This window comes from Heteronotia binoei, chromosome 4 (assembly GCF_032191835.1).
Source record: "Heteronotia binoei isolate CCM8104 ecotype False Entrance Well chromosome 4, APGP_CSIRO_Hbin_v1, whole genome shotgun sequence".
Lineage (NCBI taxonomy): Eukaryota > Metazoa > Chordata > Lepidosauria > Squamata > Gekkonidae > Heteronotia > Heteronotia binoei.
In genome coordinates, this window is record NC_083226.1 from 68,462,251 (window position 1) to 68,484,202 (window position 21,952).

General features: G+C 43.0%; 1 protein-coding gene across 1 annotated transcript in view; it reads right to left on the bottom strand.

Moving 5' to 3' along the window:
- PRUNE2 (prune homolog 2 with BCH domain) overlaps positions 1-21,952 on the bottom strand; it is a 251,945-nt gene that overhangs the window by 70,544 nt on the left and 159,449 nt on the right. The window contains exon 9 of the mRNA XM_060236548.1: positions 20,748-21,531. Within this exon, the coding sequence (XP_060092531.1) occupies positions 20,748-21,531 (784 nt within the window). The remainder of the gene's footprint in view (positions 1-20,747; positions 21,532-21,952) is intronic.

Below are 21,952 nucleotides of genomic sequence, written 5' to 3' on the forward strand. Positions count from 1 at the left end.
TCCAAATGCAGCTAGGTTGGGGCCAGTCCAGCAGCTAGGGGCTGAGGGGGGGAGAGGGCCATGGGGGTGAGAACAAGAAGCTGGAGAGGCTGGGGGCCACCCCTCTTCCTTCCTCTGTGTGATTTAGAGCCATTCAATAAGATGAGTGTCTCACCCTTCCCACAGGCACCACCTTCTTCGGCCAGCAAATAATCCAGAGCCAAACGGTTCTGATATATAGCTGCACACATCTGGGTCTGCTGTCTGGCTAACAGCTCTAAGGCCATGGCTGTTTGATTTGTTATAATTTCTACCACATCTTGCAATCTAATAATACAGTTTATCATGTACACAGGCGTACGGTAGCCCCAAGCCCCATCCTGTGCCCATGTGGCTGGGCCATAGTATTCAATGATCCGTTGTGGGGGCCATTCATTTCCCCACTGCATACCTCTGATGTCCAAGGAACTCTTTTGATCTAACATAGTCATTGAATACTGGGGTTCCCAAAGCAGAACCAACATTTAAGGGTGAAAGAAAGAAGCTGGGATGCATTGTTCCAATAATGCAAGTCCCATGCCATCTCCTGGGCAGGAGTGTATAAGCCATTTTACCACAGATCCAATATAACCCTTCAGAAGCCATCCATTGATCAGAGGAATCTGAAGCAGCATTAGAATATTTATTTACAATGCTAACATTTTCCCATGGCTGAAAATCCTCTATAACAGTGCCATCCGCCTCTACCTATTTCAGCTTCTCCTGAGTGGAACTGACTAACAAAGTCCAGCAGCACAAAGAGTGCCCTACATGCTTTCCATTCGTCCACAACACAGCCCGGGAAATGCACAATTCTCCATTCACCACTGTCTGCAATTCCCAGATCTTCTTGTCTTCTAACTTTGACTCCGATCTAAGTTTATTCCATTGGAACAAATCTGAAGGCAAAACTTCCATGACAACCCAAGGCCACCTTTCACTCATCAGCGGACCTCCGCACACCCAACAGTTTGAAATATTTAGGGAGGCGGCTATTTGTTCAGCCAGGGCTATAAAAAGATTACTCCCAAGTTCTGGAATAACAAATTTTTCATCCTGAGTATCATTAAACACAGCCTTATACAGAATTTTCTTAGTCTCCTGGACAGGTGGCTTAAGCTTAGGGTTGGGCTTTTTCATCTTGTGAGACTTTAAATTAACTGGCCAGCATACCCACTGTAAAGTCGGGCAGCGGAAACTCCCTCTAAAAGTTATTGTCCTGCTTGATCCAGGATACTCAGTTTTTGCCTGATAATAAGACACTCCACATTCTACACAAACTATCTGAGTGTTACGCTCTATGCAAGCTCCATGCACTTCCCTAGATTGGACACGCAGCATATGCTTAGAATTCTCTCCTTCCCAGCATTTAGTACATCTCACAGCTTGAGTACAGCATATTGGCACACAGGCAAAAATACAGCAGAAAAGCGTAGCAATAAGAGCACTTAAAGCATGCATGATTCTTTAGTCACAGCAGAAGCTTATAGCAAAATAGCACTTTTGCAATAATACATTCAAGAGAGAAAAATAATAAAAAAATTCAAAAAGTTCAGAAAATTAATACAAAGGAATATCTAATTCTGTGTGGCTCCAGAAGGCTTCCTCAAAGCTTCGGCCATGCGTAGACCACCCAGCCTCCGGGTGTGGCTGGAGCAGGGCTGCTGATGTATGCTGGATCTGCTTTCGAACAAGTCCTGCCAGCTACAAGCTGTTGACCTTTAACAGTCTTTACTGGATGGCATAAGGCCGGATAGGGACTTTACAAAATTTCAAAGTCAATGGCTTCCCTGGAACTGGCTGTGCTTTCCAGTGATGTGCAGCTCGCTTTAAATGAGACCAATGGATCCACGCTGCTACTCCTTGGGCCTTGATGGCTGCAGGGGAACTTAAAAGGACAGTGAATGGGCCCTTCCACTTTGGCTGTAAAGTCCTTGCCCTCCAGCTCTTAACCCACACACTATCTCCTGGCTGGTAAGCATGTACAGGAGAATAAATTTGAAATGGCAGAGTCTCAAACACATACCTATTCACATCTTTTACAGCTTTGCCCAAGGCTTGTAATTCCTCACAAGTTATGAGGCTCCGCAACTGTGAGAAGTCACCCCAAACTCCTTGAACTATAGGGGGTGGTCTTCCATAAATAATCTTGAACAGTGACAATTTAAGTTGTTTGTGTGGCAGACAGTGCAACCAGAACAATGCAATTGGCAGCATTGTAGTCCATGGCAAATGGGTTTCTTGACAGAGTTTAGACAGGGCATTCTTCAAGGATCTGTTAGCCCTTTCAACTTTTGCTGAACTCTGTGGGCGGTAAGCAGCATGCAATTTCCAAATAATGCCAAGCAACGTAGATACCCCTTGTACAGTTTTCTCTATAAACGATACTCCATTATCACTTCCAATAATTACAGGTAAATCGAATTTTGGCAGGATGTCTTTTAATAAAGCTTTTACAATTTCATTGGCTTTCTCAGTGCGGGTTGGGTAAGCTTCAATCCATCCAGACATTGTGCAAACAAATACAATCATGTAAAAGTAGTGTCCATCTTTGGACATCTCAGTGAAATCCACAACTAGGGAGGAGAAAGGTGTTGCTCCCACTGGCTGACTTCCAGGAAGCTGAGTGGGGCCCAACCTTGAATTGTTCTTTGCACATGTAACACACTGCGCAGAGGCTTGGGCTGTCAGTGAACTCACACGGTTGATGTATGCCCATTGACTCACAGAGCGTTCAAGCGCAGTCTTCCCATAGTGTGTTCCCTCGTGCAGGTTCTGAATTACTGCCCACGCTACAGCTTCTGGAATATAGATTCTGCCATAGGGAAGAATATACCAGCCATTTCTTCATTTGGTTACTGCCTCTTGAGTTTGAACCCGCTGCTCCTCAGCTAGCGAATACCGGGGGCTCCATTCGGTTAGGAAAACTTGAAAAACCGGCAGGACTTCTGCATTTTCCTGGTAAGATTTAAGCACAGCTCCCTTTGCTGTCAAATCTGCCTTTCTATTTCCTCTTGCTACCGGACTTAAGAGCTTTTGAATAACAGCTATATGTCAGGGGGCCCAGACAGCTTCTAACGGTTCCAGAATTTCTTTCCCATTTTTAATTCCCTTGCCACTTGCAGTTATCAGGCCTCTTTCTTTGTACAAGGCTCCATGGGCATGCAATGTCATGAAGGCATATTAGGAGTCCGTGTAAATATTTGCTTTAAGTCTCTATGCTAACTGAAGTGCTTTGATAAGGGCAATTATCTCAGCTTTCTGAGCTGAGGTTGAGACCAGCAGCGCTTCAGCCTCGATCACTGCATCTAAAGTAACTACTGCATATCCTGCTCTCCGCTTTCCATCCTGAACAAAGCTACTCCCATCAGTAAAATACTCAAATCTGGATCTGAAAATGGGGCATCTTTTAGATCGGGCCAACTGGAAGAGACTTCTTCTATAACCTCCAGGCAATTATGTTCCAGTTCAACATCAGGAGTTGGCAACAGAGAGGCTGGGTTCAGAGTTGACACAGTCACTATTTTCACTCTGGGATTTTCACATATTGGTGCTTGATATCTGACCATGCGGGCATTAGTGAACCAATAGTTCCCTTTGTGTTCAAGAAGCTCTTGCACGTAGTGGGATACTTTTACTTCAAGTTGATTCATGAAGGTAAACTTGTCTGTTTCCTTCACAAGTTCTGCTACAGCTGCTACTGAATGCAGACGGGGGGGGGGCACCCTTTGGTACAGTGTCTAGTTGCTTAGACAGATATGCCACTGGCTGGGGCCAAGATCCCAGCAATTGAGTCAAAAAAACCTGCAGCTACTCCTCCTCGCTCATGTACATACAGAGTAAAGAGCTTGTCAGTATTTGATAATCCCAGGGCTGGAGCCTGCATGAGTTGACACTTCAGGGTTTCAAAGGCATTTTGACATTGCTCTGTCCATTCAAAGGGTGCTTTTTCTCCCCCCTTTGTGGCTTCGTACAAGGGCTTAGCTGTTATAGCAAAATTGGGGACCCAAATTCTGCAGCCTCAGGATCGAATGGAGTATACATTCGAAATGCTTGCATCAAGCATTCAGCAAAAGCTCCAGGGCTCTCATCTGGTTTCTGGAGAGCTTCACTGACTTTGGACATATTAATGGGCTTCTTGCCAGCTTCTTTCATCCCCTCTAAGATTGCCTGCCTGTATTCTAGTAGACGCTCTTTGGAAACTTGAGCATTGGGGTCCCAATTTGGATCTGTTGCAGGAAATCGTTCCTTTATCCACTCTTTTTTATCTGCAGTTCCTTGAGGAACTTTTCCTTCTTCATATTTTTGGGCATGAAACAGAATGTGGCTTCTTTCCTCAGTTGTGAAAAGAGCCAGTAAAAGCTGTTGACAATCTGCATAGGTAGGCTGATGCGTAGTCATAGTACTAGTTAGCAGATTTGTCATTGGGGCAGGATTGTACCAGATATAAAACCCAGAAAGATTGAGGGCAAGGCCATGGAAGAGCTGGAAGTTTGCTTAGTACTGGGAGAGAGTTCAGTGTTGGAGTAAAGCTCAAGAGGCAAACTAAGACCTGCAGCTAACCCCTGGCTGTTAGACACAGGCGTGGAGTAACGAGGGGCTGTTGCAAAAAGTGGTTACTTCAAAAACAACTGCTGGATCGGATTTAGAGTTTGCAGGGATCTCGCTTGCCCTTTTGCAGCTCCAGCTCCCTCATTTGCCTCTAATTCCTGGTTCTCTTCATCAAAGGACTCTGGAGCACCTTTAACTGGCTGTGCTTGGCTCTCGCCATCAGCCTCGCCTTCCGCTGCCCCGGCACCTCCTCCAGCTGGCAGCATCGGGAGAGGTGGGTACACTGGAACATATGGCAAGGGACTTGCCAAGGGGTCTTCGAGTCTGGCATCTAACACTGGGGGCTTTTCCTTCTTTGGAGGGATCGTTGTTTTTATTGACACATCCCGGCACAAAGCCATAACTTGACTTGCAGCTTTATCAACAGCCCTCTGAGCTCACTTCTTCTTCATCCTCTGTAACTTTTCTGGCCACCAGTAAGACTTCTGCACTGTTGCTGCCCAACTGTTGATGTAGGGAAACTGACTTTCATGACTCGGGGACTGTACTATACTTTTATAAACTCAGTGAACCAAGCCTTGGTCAAAGCTACCCTTGGGCGGCTATTCTACATGTACGGCCACCCAATCTTCCTGACATAATGCTTTCAGAGTTTCAGGAGTCAGTTTGACTCCATAATCATTACAGAAATATTCCTCAAAGTTCTGACACGTATTCTAGCAGAGTTTTTGACTGATTTCCACCCATGGATTTGACTGATTTCCACCCATGGTTTAGACAAGACAGTTCTAGGGAGAACAGAAAAACAGCAGCCGCTAGTAAGGGGTCTGGACAGCCAGGGAGCCCTGGGGGTTTTCACTTCCTCTTGTTCGTGACCCAGTGAGGTCACCCTACTGGGAAATGCACTATAAGGAGTCCACTTTTGCTTAGAGGCTGCGCCCCCTCTCATTCACACACCCACACCCCACAGAAATCCTCCCAGATCCTAGCCTCTGTGCTTCAGCACCAGAGCGGAGCCTACTGAAGAGGGTTTAAGGGGTGAGCAGACCCTTCTTCTCTCCTAAGGAGACGTAATCCAGATTCCCAGACAGTTCATACTCATAATCCTGAAGATCTTCCGATTCCCTGCACACGTTGGTTCAATCAGGCACAGGATCTTGGTTGGTGGACCAGGCACCTTCCCCCACTGAGGCAGAGAAAGCTGGTCTTGATCGAAAATGTGACCATGGCACCTAGTCCAATCTTCCTGCCATAAGGGTGGAAGGTGGATGATTATGCAGCCACCCCAAGGGGAAGGAAATATCCCACCCCGTTATTTCCTGGCCAATCGCACCAGGTAAATGTAGCAGAAAAATAACAAGTCCGCACAAAATTTCTGGTATGATGCGAAGTTTTACTCTGGTACCAAAGCAGAGTTTAGCTGGGCAACACAGCCCATCAGAACTGAACTGAATCCCCCTGAATACACACAGTTTTCTTAAAAAGCAGGCGGGCACACAGGTTTATCTGATTTCAAAATCCCGCGTTCACAGAGTTCTCTGGTAAAATTCCATGACATCGTTCCTTCCCTTTATCTATTACAGCAAGATGCCTCCAAGAGGCCCTTTTCTTATCTAGTCAACCAGCTTAGGTACACACCCACTCAGGCAGTGATCAGTGCCCCAACGGAAGGTTACATCAGACACCCTAGTCTGAAGGCAAAGCATGCTCTTATTCAATATTCATTATTATAGGGGTATTAATTAATTATTCAGGGGCTGTCCATTGCTTAGTCTCAAAGGAGAGCAAACCCACCCTTCAGCCCCAGGACAGATGAGGATTTGGCCACTGGGGAAGCTGCATTATTGTCCTTTTGGCCTATCCCATCAGGTCCTCCATTCTTACACTACACTCACTTTTCCCTTAGCGGTTGTTGCTAGGCAACCATGGTATGTAAGCTGTGGAGAAAGACTGTACTTTTCCTAGGTAAAGGCTGCAGGGACGGGGGAGGAGACAGAAAGCTGAAGTCGGAGGGGCAGATAGAAAGCTGAAGAGCAGAGGTTGATGGCTGGCTGGGAAGGAGATAGGATTGCCAACTCCAAGTTGGAAAATTTCTGGAGATATGAGAGGTAGAGGCTTGGGAGGGTGGGTTTAAGGAGAGGTGGGATCCCAGACAAGTACAGTGCCATTAACTCCACCCTCCAAACCGGCCATTCTCTCCTGGGAAACATTGTTGCCATTAGGGATTGTAGAATCTTTCAGGCTCAAGTGCCGTGTTCTATTGGAGAAAGTTTTTCTTCCAGAAAAACTGGAAGAGGGTTTAGCTGCGGAGAACATCCTCAGTGGCATTGCAGCCGGAGCAGGCGCTCTGACCTTCTTGGCTGCTGTGCATTGAGTGAGGCCAGGGCTGCTGGAGAGCTGCTATTTCTAGGCTGGAGGGGGTGTGGTGAAAGGGCGATAGGTTTGTGGATGTGCCCCTTGTTTGGTGGGGCTTCCTGAAGGGTAGTGATAAGGAAACTGGCTGTTGAACGTGACCATTGTTCTGTGTTAATTGCTGGGAGGGTTGGAAGGGGTGTGAAGAAAAGGAAGATGGTTGTTGATTGTGCTGATTGTTTTGTGGAATGTGCTGGTTGTTCTGTGAATTTCTGCAATATATAGTCTGTAGGGTGTTATGCAGAGCTGGATACCAAGATTGGTGGATGGAAATGCCTTCTTCCTTTCTGTTAAAGTTGTGCTGGTGTTTGTAAATCTCAATAGCTTCTCTGTTCAGGCGGGTATGATAATGTGAGGCCATAGAAAGGACTTCAGTTCTTTCAAAGTGGATGACGTGGTCTCCTTCTTGAAGTGCATGTTCAGCTACAGCTGATTTTTCTGGCTGAAACAAGCGACAGTGTCTCTTGTGTTTGGTGAGGTGGGTGTTGATACTGCGTTGGGTAGTGCCAATGTAGACTGCACCACAGGAGCAGGGTATTTTGTAGACTCCAGGGGTTGAAAGTGGATCTCTCATATCTTTGGCCGAGCACAGCAAGTGGTGGATCTGTTGTGTGGGTTTGAAGACTGTGTCAACGTTGTGACGTTTAAGAATTTTGCCGATGCGGTCGGTGACAGATTTTATGTAGGGCAGGAAGGCTGTACCTACATTTGTGTGTGGCTCGGGATTTGGTGTGGATGGTCTCTTGGGATGGAGGGCTCTTCTAATTTCTTGTAGGGAGTATCCATTGGCCTGCAGTGACTGGTTGAGGTGGTGTAGTTCCTGCTGGAGTTGGCTTGGTTCACAGATGCGTGATGCTCGGTGGATGAGGGTTTTTACAACTGTGTTTTTGGCGAGGATGATGATTGGAATTCTTATTTAGATAGCGGTCGGTGTGTGTGGGTTTCCTGAATACAGTGTGTAGTCGATTGTTGCCATTGTTTCCATTCTCTCTACTAATGGCACAAAGCTCCAGCCAGGTAGCAATTTCCACATTCACTCAAAATCGCTACAATCCATTACAAGCAAGAACAATCTGTCAGGTTCCAGTTCTCCTTCCTGTGTAACTTTTGTGGGTTGCAAAATCTCTAGGGGAGGGCTGGAGATCACTCAGAATTACAACTGCTCTCCTAGGTAGAGGCTGCAGGGAGTGGGAAGGAGATGGAAAGCTGAAGTCAAATCAGTTCTCCTACCGAAAATGGCCACCTTGAGGCACATACTCTATGGCAGGGGTGTCAAACTTCTGTCCCACAGGCCAGAAGGGGCCCACCCAAGGCTTTAATCAGGTCCCCAGGGCTCTTTTCTCCCCCCCCCCACTCCTGTCCTAACCACTTGAAGCTCTGAGTATGATAAAGTTCCCTGTTCTTTCAGTTCCTTGCCTTTTCTGTTGTCTTTGCAGGCTAAAGCACAGACAAAACTGCAAGGAAAACATGGAATAGACTCTTCATCAAAGCTGTGCGGAGAACGTGAAGTGGATTTTCCATTAGGGTCTCTGCACCAAGATAGATAGGGTCCAGGGACCTTGATGGAAGATCCATTCCACATTTTCCTTGCAACTTTACCGTTACAGCAATTTGTTTTGCTGGAGTGGAGATCAGTTTCCTTTCAGCATTCCTATATAGGTAGCTAAAGCTCAGGCTTCCTGGGGTTATGTCCTTGCAAATAAAGGGGTGATGCTTTCAGCCAACTTGTCTCTGCTCAGTGGGACAGACCTAGTGAGTACTCTAACCTGGGAACTCACAGCCAAAGGGGTATATTATACTGGAGAGCCATGGCCAATCTGTGTAGACCTGGAGATGGGGGAGAAGCTTGCAATGGCATTTCATTGTTTTCCCAAGCTCAGAACATTTCATATTTTTAGTTTCTGCTGTGATCCTTGTGCTCTTTTTTGATGTTTTATTTTAAAAATTGCATTGGCAAATCCCACTATTCCCTCACTTTTTCATTTTAAACAAAATATTGCTAGAATTTTAAGCGTGTTTGCATTTTAAGTTAAAACATATATTTAATTGTGTTTTTCTGTTTCCTTTATAAAGTTTATATCTCCGTTACCTCACATTACATTTTATGGCACACATGGCCCAGCCCCACGAAGTCCCATTTATGTCTGATCCAGCCCTCCAAACAAATAAGTTCAACAAGGCTGAATATGACAGGAAAAGGTGGCAACAATACACTGATGAAGGGAATGCTGAGCTTCAGCCTGTGTGATTGTCATCATGGTATGACACCACAACAAATTGATGCTGAGTGCAGTCTCCCAGAGCCTATTTCTAAAGCCCACAGTATTTATTTTCATAAAGGGCCTTATTCCTAATTTATAATAAAAAGTGTTAGTTTTTAACTAACTCCTACTTGTTTTCTGTATAGATACTTCTCTGAAACCTTTAGATTGGATCCAAAACTTTTTTTGCTGGTACAAAACTCCTCTGACAGAGAAAGAGGGCAAGTTTCACTAATTATTCTATCATATTGCAGAGTCTGTTCATCACCAGTCTTGGTGGTGGTGGGGTCCTTTGGTCCCCCAGAAATAGCATTTAAGGAATTCAGTGGGCTGCTCTGAAAGGTGGTAATCAGCAAAAAAACCCCAACAACACCCTATCTGCAACTAGCAGAAGAGTCATTGTTTACTATTTCTGTCTTTTTAACCATGTAGAATATGTTTGTGTGAACAGCCAGCTAAGGTTAGCACTATGCACTGTATGCATTTTTCCAGACCATGAAAGCTTATAAATCTGTTGACCTTAGGGCTGAAACACTGTCTTTGTTCAGGCAGACTTTGCCCTCTAAAACCCAAGAGTATTTCAAGAAGCAATGAAAAAGACCAAGGTACACTGCACAGTATTAGCTACCTGCAAAATAAGAAAATGAAAACAAGCTGTGAAAATGAGCTATGCAACATATTAGAGGAGTATGAGGAAAGCCAACAGCATCACCATCATCTTTGATTTGAGGAAAACATGTCTTTCCAACCATAAATAATGGCAAACTGTCAGACTTCCAGTACAAGAACAAGCAATCTGCTACTCATCAACTTATGTTTGCCCTGCTTAAGAGATAAATCCATCTGTTACTTCAGTCCTGTGAACTGGAGTCTCCTAGCATCTGAAAAGAAGAACTATATGGGCTTGGCAAATGATATGGATTCTTCCCATGCCAGTATCACTAATCATTGTGGGCGTTGTGGATACTTTATGCACGAAGTGGGCAAAGAATCATGCCTTCTCATCTAGCCCTTAACCATTACATTTTCAGTGGAAGGTCTGATCACAGATTGTGTATATCAGGGATGGCCAACGGTAGCTCTCCAGATGCTTTTTGCCTACAACTCCCATCAGCCCCAGCCAGCATGGCCAATGGTGTATATAATCACAGAATCTGTACATAATCAAGGACTGTCTGGACAGAGACTACCCATATACAACTTATTTGCACATAGCCTATTCCATCTCTTAGGGCAAACACATAAGGTACAAGGACAGCTGATATGGTTGCATTCTGCCCTTTACTACACGATCACCTGAATGGGTGAATACCCCTCACATCAGTTGCCTAAGTTACATAGTTCTTCCTTACAGATGTTACCAGAGCAGTGCAGGATCCTGCTGTGCACACTACTCCAGTAACAAGTGAACCAGTCCAATATTTCTAATTCTTTCAGAGGAAGGAGGAAAACATCCAAATTTTAAGTCAGATAAACTTCTTCCTAAGTGTTCTAGGGTACTACTTAATCATCAAAGCTGTTGCTCAGTAAGTGTCTTTATAAGAGGATATAAGAAGCTGCTTTTTGAAACTAATGGCCTCTACAGCTCAGCAGTATTAACTGTGCCAGACAGTGGGTCTCTGGGGTCTCAGGCAGAGGTCCATGTGAAGAAACCTTTAAAAAAAAAACTGGACTTTATTTTATGCATGTAAAATAAACTTTCATTGAGCAGTGTCTACCATAGACTATGCTGTTTCTTCTTGCATAGGCAATCAAATGGTGATTTAAAAAAAATCTGAGTTCATGTTAATGAGGAGTTTGTGTGCCATTATGCCTTACAGTTGTGAAACTATACTATGAGCCAGCCAACAGACAAAAACAGACAGGCTGGTGCATTATAGGCATGAACCAGTAAAATAGGGTTTTGGTTCATGGGGCTACTTGATCCACTAACCTTCATGAGCCTCCCTGCCTACCCAACTGGTTTGTTTTATGAGGTCTGTGACTGGGTGAACTCGCCACTTGTGCTTCACTCACATGTGGCATTCCTTGCAAAAGCCTTTGAAAGGGAATGTTCCTTTACAGTAGTGAAATGATGACTATGTATGGCAAGGAATTTTGAAGTAAGCTACTTACTTGGCAAACAAAAAAATGATGTGTAAAGCTATGACATGCAAAAGAAAATCCTCTGTGATGGGTCACAACAGACATGGGAAGCTATGAGCCATCCTCTGCTTTTGCAAGGCATGCCACTGCAGCCTTGGCTGGGCCTCTGCTGGCAGCCTGGTTCAAAGGAGCTGATCCCACAGGGTTGATGGGGTCTCTGCTGGGAAGCCTAGTTCAAACCTAACTGCCCAACAGATCCCACAAAGCAGCTGATCCTTTGGGGAGAACTCTCCCTGCAGCCTCAGTGGGGGCTCTGCTGGACAGCCTGGTTCAGACTGGACTGCCCAACAGAGCCCACAAGTCATTTCAGCAATCCCTTGGATGCAGGAGGGGAGCAAAAAGGATCACTGAAATAACTTGCTTCTGTTTCAGCCTAGCAGCTGACACATGCACCAGCCCCACTGTTAGGCAGAAATAGATGCAAGCCATTTAGCAGTCCTTCTCAGTTACTCCCTTGTTTGCCACCAGGAACCCCTCAAAGCTCTGAAAAGCTATGTGAAGGGCTGTGGGAGGGTTGTAGATAGGGATGGGCATGAACTTTGATTCACAAAGTGATATTTGTGAGGAATTTAGGGTCATGAGGAGGTTTGCGCCTATTCCTACATAGGGTCGTGGGGAGGTTTGCACCTCTTCGTACAAAAAATGTTGGTAGGAATGGGTGAAATAGATAACACCAAATCTAGAAGAGAGCCAACAGCAGTTGGCATAGATTATAAGAACATAAGAGAAGCCAGGTTGGATCAGGTCAATGGCCCATCCAGTCTAACACTCTGTGTCACATAGTGGTCAAAAAACCCCAGGTGCCATCAGGAGGTCCATCAGTGGGGCCAGAACGCTAGAAACCCTCCCACTGTGCCCCTCCAAGCACCAAGAATACAGAGCATAACTGCCCCAGACAGAGAGTTCCAACATTACACTGTGGCTAATAGCCACCGATGGACCTCTACTCCATATGTTTATCCAATCCCCTCTTGAAGCCATCTATGCTTGTAGCTGCCGCCACCTCCTCTGGCATTGAATTCCATGTCTTAATCATTCCTTGGGTGAAGAAATACTTCCTTTTATCCGCTCTAACCTGACCATTCAGTGATTTCATTGAGTGCCCACAAGTTCTCGTATTGTGAAAAAGGAAGAAAAGTACTTCTTTCTCTACCTTCTCTATTCCATGCATAGTCTTGTAAACCTCTATCATATCACCCCTCAGTCATAATTTCTCCAAGCTAAAGAGCCTCAAGCATTTTAAACCTTTCTTCATAGGGAAAGTGTTCCAGCCCTTTAATCATTCTAGTTGCCCTTTTCTGCACTTTTTCCAATGCTATAATATCTTTTTTTGAGGTGTGGTGACCAGAATTGTACACAGTACTCCAAATGAGGCCGCACCATCGATTTATACAGGGGCATTATGATACTGGCTGATTTGTTTTCAATTCCCTTCCTAATAATTCTCAGCATAGTGTCTGCCTTTTTTTATTGCAGCCACACAGTCTTGACATTTTCAGTGAGTTATCTACCATGACTCCAAGATCTCTTTCTTGGTCATTCTCCATCAGTTCAGACCCCATCAATGTGTATTTATAGTTAGGATTTTTGGCCCCAATGTGCATTATTTTGCACTTGGCCACATTGAACCTCATTTGAAGAAGAAGATGAAGTAGATATTCGATTTATATCCCGCCCTCCACTCCGAAGAGTCTCAGAGCGGTTCACAATCTCCTTTACCTTCCTCCCCCACAAAAGACACCCTGTGAGGTGGGTGGGGCTGGAGAGGGCTCTCACAGCAGCTGCCCTTTCAAGGACAACCTCTGCCAGAGCTATGGCTAACCCAAGGCCATTCCAGCAGGTGCAAGTGGAGGAGTGGGGAATCAAACCCGGTTCTCCCAGATTAGAGTCCGCACACTTAACCACTACACCAAACTGGCCAAATTTGCCACACCAAATTTGCCACATTGATGCCTAGCCTTGTCAGATCTCTTTGAGTGCCTCACAATCTTTCCTGGTTCACCACCCTGAGCAATTTATTGTCACCTGCAAACTTAGCCACTTTGCTCCCAATCATTAATGAACAAGTTAAAAAGCAACGGACCCAGCATTGAGCCCTGCAATACCCCACTGCTTACTACCCTCCACTTTGAAAATAGAAAATAATGGCATAGAACCAACCAATCAGCTACAGAAGGCAGGCTGTGGGAACTGACCCAAAGATATTTTCTTCGTGGCCTGCTGGAATACAGAAGTAGATAAAATGTTTTGATTTAGCCGCAGGAAAGACGCTGTGATTAAATGATGCATCACATTCAAGGTAAAAGACCCTATGCTGTGTATGAGCATTTTTGCTAAAACTAGATCTTTAAAGGAAAAGAGCTATACATTAAAAGAATTTCTTTAGGCATGCACAGTCTTCTGAACCTTTAAAAGCAGAAAACAAAGTTCAGCATTTCCTTATCTCTTTCCTGATGGGAAGAATGTTAGCTGGACAAGCAATCACAGACAAGTCTTTTGCTGACAATTAGCAGATACGGAGGGAGACTACATCCACAGTCATCCCCACAGTACTTTCTAAGTGTCATTGACGTGGCTATCAGAAGGCACCCAGGTAGCAGCCAGACACTCTTGTTGAATCTGGACCAAAAGGGCCAGTGGAGGACTCCCTTCCTTCATTTCTATTGTTTAACTACTCCACCTTTTAAATATAAGTCACTTTGGAATAGTTGTGTTTTTGAATAGTGCTGTGACTAGAAACTGCTTGTGCTGCCCATGCAGACCATTTGGATATCACAGTAGAAGGCTTAACAAAACTATTCAGAGGTAATCAATTCATTTCAACTGACCTTGAAAAGAGTCTTACTTGAACATATTGCCTTTGGAGTTTTGGTGCTGCTTTTGTTGAAAATCAGAACAGACCCATTTATTTAAAACGTTTGGGTTTCCACATCTCCTAAGGAAAGTGGTTGGGGAAGGTCATAGTTCATTTATCCTAATTCATTTAAATGAATACAAAGTTTAAATTACCAATTAACAGCTGGGGGGGGGGAAGTGAGAGGAAAACTTGAGCCTACTTAGTGCTTCAACATTATATTTCTTTATGCTCCATATTGTAGCTGGAAATAACTATGCGTGGGGTGTGTGTGTGTGTTGATCCATAAGTTTTTGCACAGATTGCTTTCTACTAGAACTCCTGTCTGACATGTCTCTCCCACAGAAGACTTCACATAGTAGCATCATTATTTGGGTTTTAAATTGCTATTGAAAGATCCAGCAGTACTTTTCTTTTGTTTTCTGTGAGACAGTTCGGGCAGATAGTTTGAGTAGTTCCAAAATAAAAATACAGCTACAGACACTGTTCTGTAGAGTAAGCTGTTCATACAAAGTATCTTCCATCTTCCTAAATACAACTTGAAGTATTTAATACCAAGGATAGTCTTGACTTTTCTTCTCAGAGTCAAGGCCAAAGCAATGAGATAGTTTATCATAAACAGTAGACTACAGAAATGAAGTACCTTTACTTTTAAACCTAAAGTGGAAATAAACTCTAATTGTTTGCAAATGTGAGGTATATATTATATACCATCTAACATAGTGTGGCTTCAGTCCGAGTTGCCTCACTGAATACTAAATAGGGTTGCCAGAGGCCCAGTTTTGAACTGGATAGTCCAGTATTTTCCTTTTGTCTAATAAATACACTAAAAATACTGGATTTTCTAAGTAAGCTAGCCAGCACGGCCTACCTCCATGCATGCACTTTTACTTCCTCTGGCTTGATAAATTTGTGACATTCCTGACTGTTTCTTCTCCATCATAGTGAGCAAAGTTTAAAAATAACCAAATCCATCACTCGGCAGCCATGCAGGATGGTCCTGGATAAATCCTATTGGCTTGACTGGAGACATCTGAAAAAGGAGATACTACCATGGCCAACCAACTGGCTTCTTATGTTGGTTCTATCAGACCCTGCTTAGGGTTCTTATTGGAGAGAAAAGTAGAGTATAAATGAGGTGAATAAATAAAACAGAACACATAAACTCTTCCGCACATAGAAAACTAGATGTCAGGGAGAAGAACTTCAGTTTAGTCTTTTCCCTGGCATGCTAGTTTTCTATGCATGATATGTTCAAAGATATTGGCTGGGGTTGCCAAGTCCCCACTGGCTGCCAGCAGGAAACTTTTTTTTGCATGCACGGTGTGTTGACATCACCCAGAAGTGATATATCATGCTGGGCACGTCGTATGGGGATGCGCTAAGATTTTGGGGGAAATTTTGTGGTTTGGCATGGGCCACTCTAGCAATTTGGGGGGAAACTCTGGGCAGCAGCTCCCTAGTACCAGCAGAACAGAGGGCTGGGGGAGATCTTCCAAAAGCCTTTTGCGAGCAGACACTGTACTGGAATGGAGTCCAAGCAGGGAATTCACCTGGTAGTGACAAATTTACCTGGAAAATTCACCTGGCTTTAAATGGCTTTTGCAAGCTGTGAACTGGGAAGGTATAATAAAAAGTAATAACAACTGTCAATAAAAAGGCTCCTATACAAAGACTCTGAAAACAATGCAAAACAAGCACAGAGACAGACACACACCATTACTGCCTCCCCTACAAAGACTTCTGAAAAGTATTCTCTCTCTCTCACTGGGTCTGGTTCCTCCACAACGACACCTGACAATATCAGGGGCTACACTGCTCTCACTCTGTCTCTCTCATACACACATTCTTACTTGCTGTGAAAGGAAAGCAAAATAAACAGAGACTCTGCTTCTGACCCTTCTCCATGAAGTACTTCCTGCTCAACTTTAAAGAAGCACACACACACACAAAGAGGCATTTTAAAACGGGACCTGTTTGCAGGTTTCTTAACCTGCAAGAGATCTAGAGGTACTGATGGCTGTGGGGGTGTGGCTCCCCCCCCCCCCCGCTGGCCAGCTGGCCAGCTGGCTGGGGGCAGGGGGAAACCTGTAAAACCGGGGGATCCCCTGCTGGGACCTGGGGATTAGGAAGCTTATGATAACGCATTCCATAACTTTCCCCCATTTGTGCCATTTTGAGTGTCTTATTAGAAACTATCTTTCCCCTTAGTAATTTTTCCTTCTTTAGAATTTTTTAAATCTACAAACATATGAACTAGAAGAATGTTGTATATGAATTATACAAAATATACATACATACTGACCAAAATTATTTATTCATATTAATTTTATGCTAATCTGATGGGGGATACAACTATCCATATTATAGATTAGTTATTCAAGACTGAGATACTTGTGTTAGGAGAATCTTTAGTCTCAAAATAATTTTCTGTGCTTCATGGAGCTTTCTTTCTTTCTGCTGTTCCTATTTCTTCATTTTCACCACCCCCTCTTCCTTATAACTCTGCTTCCTGGATTTCATGTTCAATTACTTATACAACACACAAAACAACAGCTTTAATCCTCACACTGATTCACAGCATGCTTTAAATATTCATTTAGGAATGCTATATGCATGTCTGTGGGGAGGGTGTGATTTCTGTAAATTTTTCAAGCTTAGTATGTAGACAAATCAGCTACTGTTTTCTTTTAAAAGTACTTATAATTTTCCAAGACTTGTACTGTACCAATGTTCTTTGTCGGCACGTAAGACACAATTCTCCCTCAAATAGTTACAAGAGCTTTTTCACTGTAACAATAGAGGAGGATGTTGCAAGAAAGAAATGTCATAAGCTTCACTTGATAGCAAAACATCAAAAACATTGCAATTGTCTGTTACTGAGCCGCAATCCCGATGTGATCTCAAAGGGCTATAGTACTTCCTTAGTTCAACAAGCTTTTAATCCAGTTAGGGAGAAGCAGTGCCCCCCAAATATACACATACAAATACACACACCATACTTTGAAAGCTATGCAAAGGTCCAGATAATAATAATGAAGAGTGTTTATTCAATTAAACACAAAGGGAAGTTTTGTTCCCTAATTACAAAAACTGCATCAGCTTCCCGACAAGACAAATCCACGGAATGGACATACAGTTCCCTTTATAAGAAGATGTGACAGAATTAACACACAGCTGCCTAATTTTCCATAATGAGGCAGTGGATGCCTCACATCCTGCTGACAATATTCTTCTCATCCCTGTTTTTTTATACTCATCACCCTCTGCCTGCAACAATAGAGCTGCTAAAAGCTCTTTCTCTGTCAGTCTCTCAGTATAAAAACAAAGCCCTTACCTTTTGTAGACAGCTATTTTCCAGGGTGAAAATAACAAAAATTCTTTATTACTTCACTTCAGCATCTCTCTTCTGTGGCAGCTAACTAGGAATACAGATCTCCACCATTTTTCTGATCACATGACCAGTGGTACTGCTAAATAAAGATGATCACCTGCCTTCAGATACCCTACTGCATGTAGCAGAAAAAAACAGCAGCTTTGGGAAGCATTTACAGTTATCCACAAATTTCAAGTCCTCTGTGCAATTGTGTCAAATTCTTCACATGCCCAAAATTTATTTGGCAAACTAGCTGTCAGGGGACCAAGAAAAAAAATCTCCCCTTTCTTTCCACAGATGGGGTAAGAAATTTACACTGAGAGGGGAAAAAAAGAAAACATCAGCAAAGTTCTAATGCAGTCAGCAGATCAGGGTATAATTTTTGCAGTATTTATGTAAATAGCATAGATGTTTGGCATGATGTGCTCTTATTTCAAATGCTATTAAAATTGTGTTGTGATGCAAAATTAAGTAACATCAAGAAACCAGATGATATGCATGTAGAAAGAAGGGAAACAAAATTTGAAACATTCTGTGGAAAAAAACAATTGGAGAAGGCACTTGAGTGAATTCCTACAAATTCCTTCCTTACACTAGAAAAATGCAAGAAATACCAGTCACACTAGCTCAAAAAATTAAAAAAATAAATAAAATTCAAGCAAAACAATAGACGCAATTAAAGCCACAGAGTTTACAATGCACTTAAAAATATAACAGGATGGATTCTATCTTGAACATTTTTTTTTTAGATCACAATAAATATTGCCAATCTCTTAAGAATTGTGTCTGCATGAAAACTGGTATCACACATGTGTATATAACATGTACTTGCTTAAATATTTATACTACTAAAACCTCTCATGTTCATCCTCCCCCCCACACACACTTCTAGTTTGCAGTTGAGAATTGTTTACATGGGTAAGTGCAAAGTAATGCACATTGGAGCCAAAAATACATTGATGGGGTGGTCCAAAAAGCAGGGCTGCTCTGAGAGCTTTTGGAGTGGGGCTGGGAGGGGTTGCCAACCTCCAGGTGGTAGCTAGAGATTTCCTGAGATTACAACTGATCTCCAGATGACAGAGATCAGTTCACCTGGAGAAAATAGCCACTTAGCAAAGTGGATTATATGGCATTACACCTCACTGAAATCCCTCCCTTCCCTAAATCTCTCCCTTTTCAGGCAGTACCCCCCCCCAAAACACCAGGTATTTATTTCTAAACACAGAGCTGGGAACCCTAAACAGGCATGATGTCACTCATAGTACACAATGCTGCTCCCTTCTGGTTACATACTCAGAACTGACATTGTGATGACGCACTGGAAATTTTCCAGGTCACTATATGATAAAAACCACAGAGATTTGGGAAATTCCTAAAGCAGCACTGCAACACTGTGAGAGTGAGAGATGGCCACCTATTGCCTATGGCCGAGGACCTGCCTACCTTAGGGACCGCCTCTCCCCGTACAAACTCCAGAGAGCACTGAGGTCAGCAGGGAAGAACCTGCTGACTATCCCCGGGCCAAAGGAGGTAAGAGTCCAAAGTACCCGTACTCGGGCCTTCTCAGTTCTGGCCCCACAGCTGTGGAATCAGCTCCCAGAGGAAATGCGGGCCCTGCGGGACATTGAACAATTCCGCAGGGCCTGCAAAACCATTCTGTTCCAAATGGCCTTCACCAGCTGATACTACTAAATTGCCAACTAAACTTACTGATGGAATAGCACTAAATGTATTAATGTTTTTACAATTTTATGGATTTAATTAACTGTTTTTAAATGTTATTTATTATACAATGTATGTATCGAATTTTATGCTGTTAGCCGCCCTGAGCCGCTTGGTCGGGGAGGGCGGGATACAAATAAAATCAATCTATCTATCTATCTATCTATCTATCTATCTATCTATCTATCTATCTATCTATCTATCTATCTATCTATCTATCTATCTATCTCAGAGAAAAGGTGATACTTGAATTGGGAATTTATGAATTACAGCCTCTCAGTACTTACCCCCTGTGTTAAATGCTTCATAGCTGTTTGTCAGCAAGCTTTAAGTGGTTCTTTTGAACTGAAGGCTAGTTGCTCCAAGTTATTTATTTAAAAGTGCTGCTGGTGTCAATGATAGTTCTTGGTGTAACACAGAGCTCCCCTGCATTTCAAGTCCTTTATAGTTCAACAACCAGAGTTGTTTGATTGAGCAATGTTAGAGAATATATAAAGGAATGAAATACAAAAGAATTGACACTCATCAAACAACAGGCTGAAAAGAAGTTCTGAGTAGGTTTTATTCTTGACAACTCAGCGTATTTTAAAAGGTGAGCCTTATATGGAAGAGAAAATTGAGACTTTCTCAAGACAGTGATTCACCTAGAACAGGAACCACAGAATGAATGCTATCACAGCTGAATTAGGGCAGTTATAAATTGGCAGATGTTAGCTGCAACCTTGTTTATTGTCTGAACAAGGGCTGTCAATAGAATTTCTGGAACTGATACCATATTGGGCTAGGAAGAGAACAATCTAGGATGAATTAAAGGTTCCATTATTTCTTCTGTATCTACACTGAATTATAGGTCACAGATTGGGTAGACCCCTTCATGGCCCCATTATCATAGATACCATCATCAGTGAGGTATATAATAATGAAAGTATATAATACTAAATTCATCAACTACAACATATCAAGTTTGCCAGGTCCCCCATAGCTACCAGAAAGAGATGGGAGGGATACGGTTTCCAGATCCAGGTTGGGAAACTCCTGGAGATTTGGGAATGAAGCATGGGGAGGACAGGGACCTCAGTGGGGTACAATGCCGTAAAGTCCACCCTGCAAAGCATCTATTTTCTCCAGGGGAACTAGTATCTATAGCCTGGAATGAGCTGAAATTCCAGGGGATCCCCAGGTTCCTCCTGGAAGCTGGCATCCCTACGATATATAGTTGCCCTTTGTGAAACAAAAAGTATCAAGAGGAATTTGGGTTCATTCTATTAAAGTAGAAATTTATAAACGTCAAAGTGAGTAACTTGGAGAGAAAAGTAAAAAATAAACATTTAGCTCTGGAATGTTTTGTGACCACTTGGCCTATCCTCACACAATAAAATCAGAAGTAAAACACATAGGCCGTCCTTACCCTGTTATGTGACCATGTTCTCTGTTTCTGCCAACAAACTCGGGCTCCTCTTCCTTTCCTTGTTCTGTTACCATGCCACTGCCAAGAAGCAGTTCTGAATGGACATCCAGTTTACAATCATCAGCAACAACATGCAATAAAAGAGCATCTGTTGCCTTATTGTGTGAATTTTCATCCTCTTGTTCCAGTGATTTGTGAGGATTTCTCTCTAGCAGAGTTTCAGCTTGTGTCTCATAGATCAATTCCTGGCTTAAAACATTTTCTAATTCTTTACAAGACTGTCTAGACAGTGACTCTATTGTGTCTGTTTTGCTGCAGCTTTCTTCAGGTGATATATCATCCACTCCATTTTGGCCCACCATAGTCCATTCTTGATCGTGCACAGGGCTTTTGGGTGATTTCTTTTCATCTCCTTGGTTGTGAGGCACAACAGCAAGACTTTTCTCTGCTAAATAAAAAGAATCCCATTCAGTCTCCAGAGCAGACTTCCCTTCACTTTCATTTATTATGGAGATTGACTGAAATGTATCCGAGGAGTCTGCTGAAAAGGTTTCAAGAGAATCTATTTGTTCTGCTACTGCTGCAGCTTCCTGTGAAGCAAAATTACTTTCTTGTGTTACCAAGATATCTTTCCCCAAAGATACATTTTCTTCACCAGTAATGAGCACATAATCCATCTCTAGTGAAGATTGATCCTCAGATTCCATTAACCTTATATCGTCTCTTCCTTCTCTTCTTCTTTTCTTTGGACTCTCAGAGGGCTGGCATCCTTCAGAGACAGCTTCTAAAATAAAAAAAAAAGTTGGAACATCTAACTTCTGGTTCATGGCTATTTTAAAATAAAGACATTTCCGGTTTGATTTAAAAAGTTATCTATTTTGAGTTAGGTTAGGTTAATTTACTCAAGTATTCTACTTAACCATAAGGCAATGTAGGTGATGTACAAACGTCACAAAGGTAAATACACACAGTTTTTTGTACTGTACAATGTGATACAGTTGCAGCCTTGCAAAATCTTAGTCTTTCTTTGCCAATGAGAAAAACAATAATAATCAATGTCCCATTCTTCAGACAGTAATTACAGTGGAACTTGTTAAGCAAAGAGTTCTGAAATCCTGAGATAGTGCAGACAGACAAAACAGATTTCACTGTCTTGTAGTTCAGCATCATACTAGATTTCCTCTATCTCAATTTTTTATTTATCT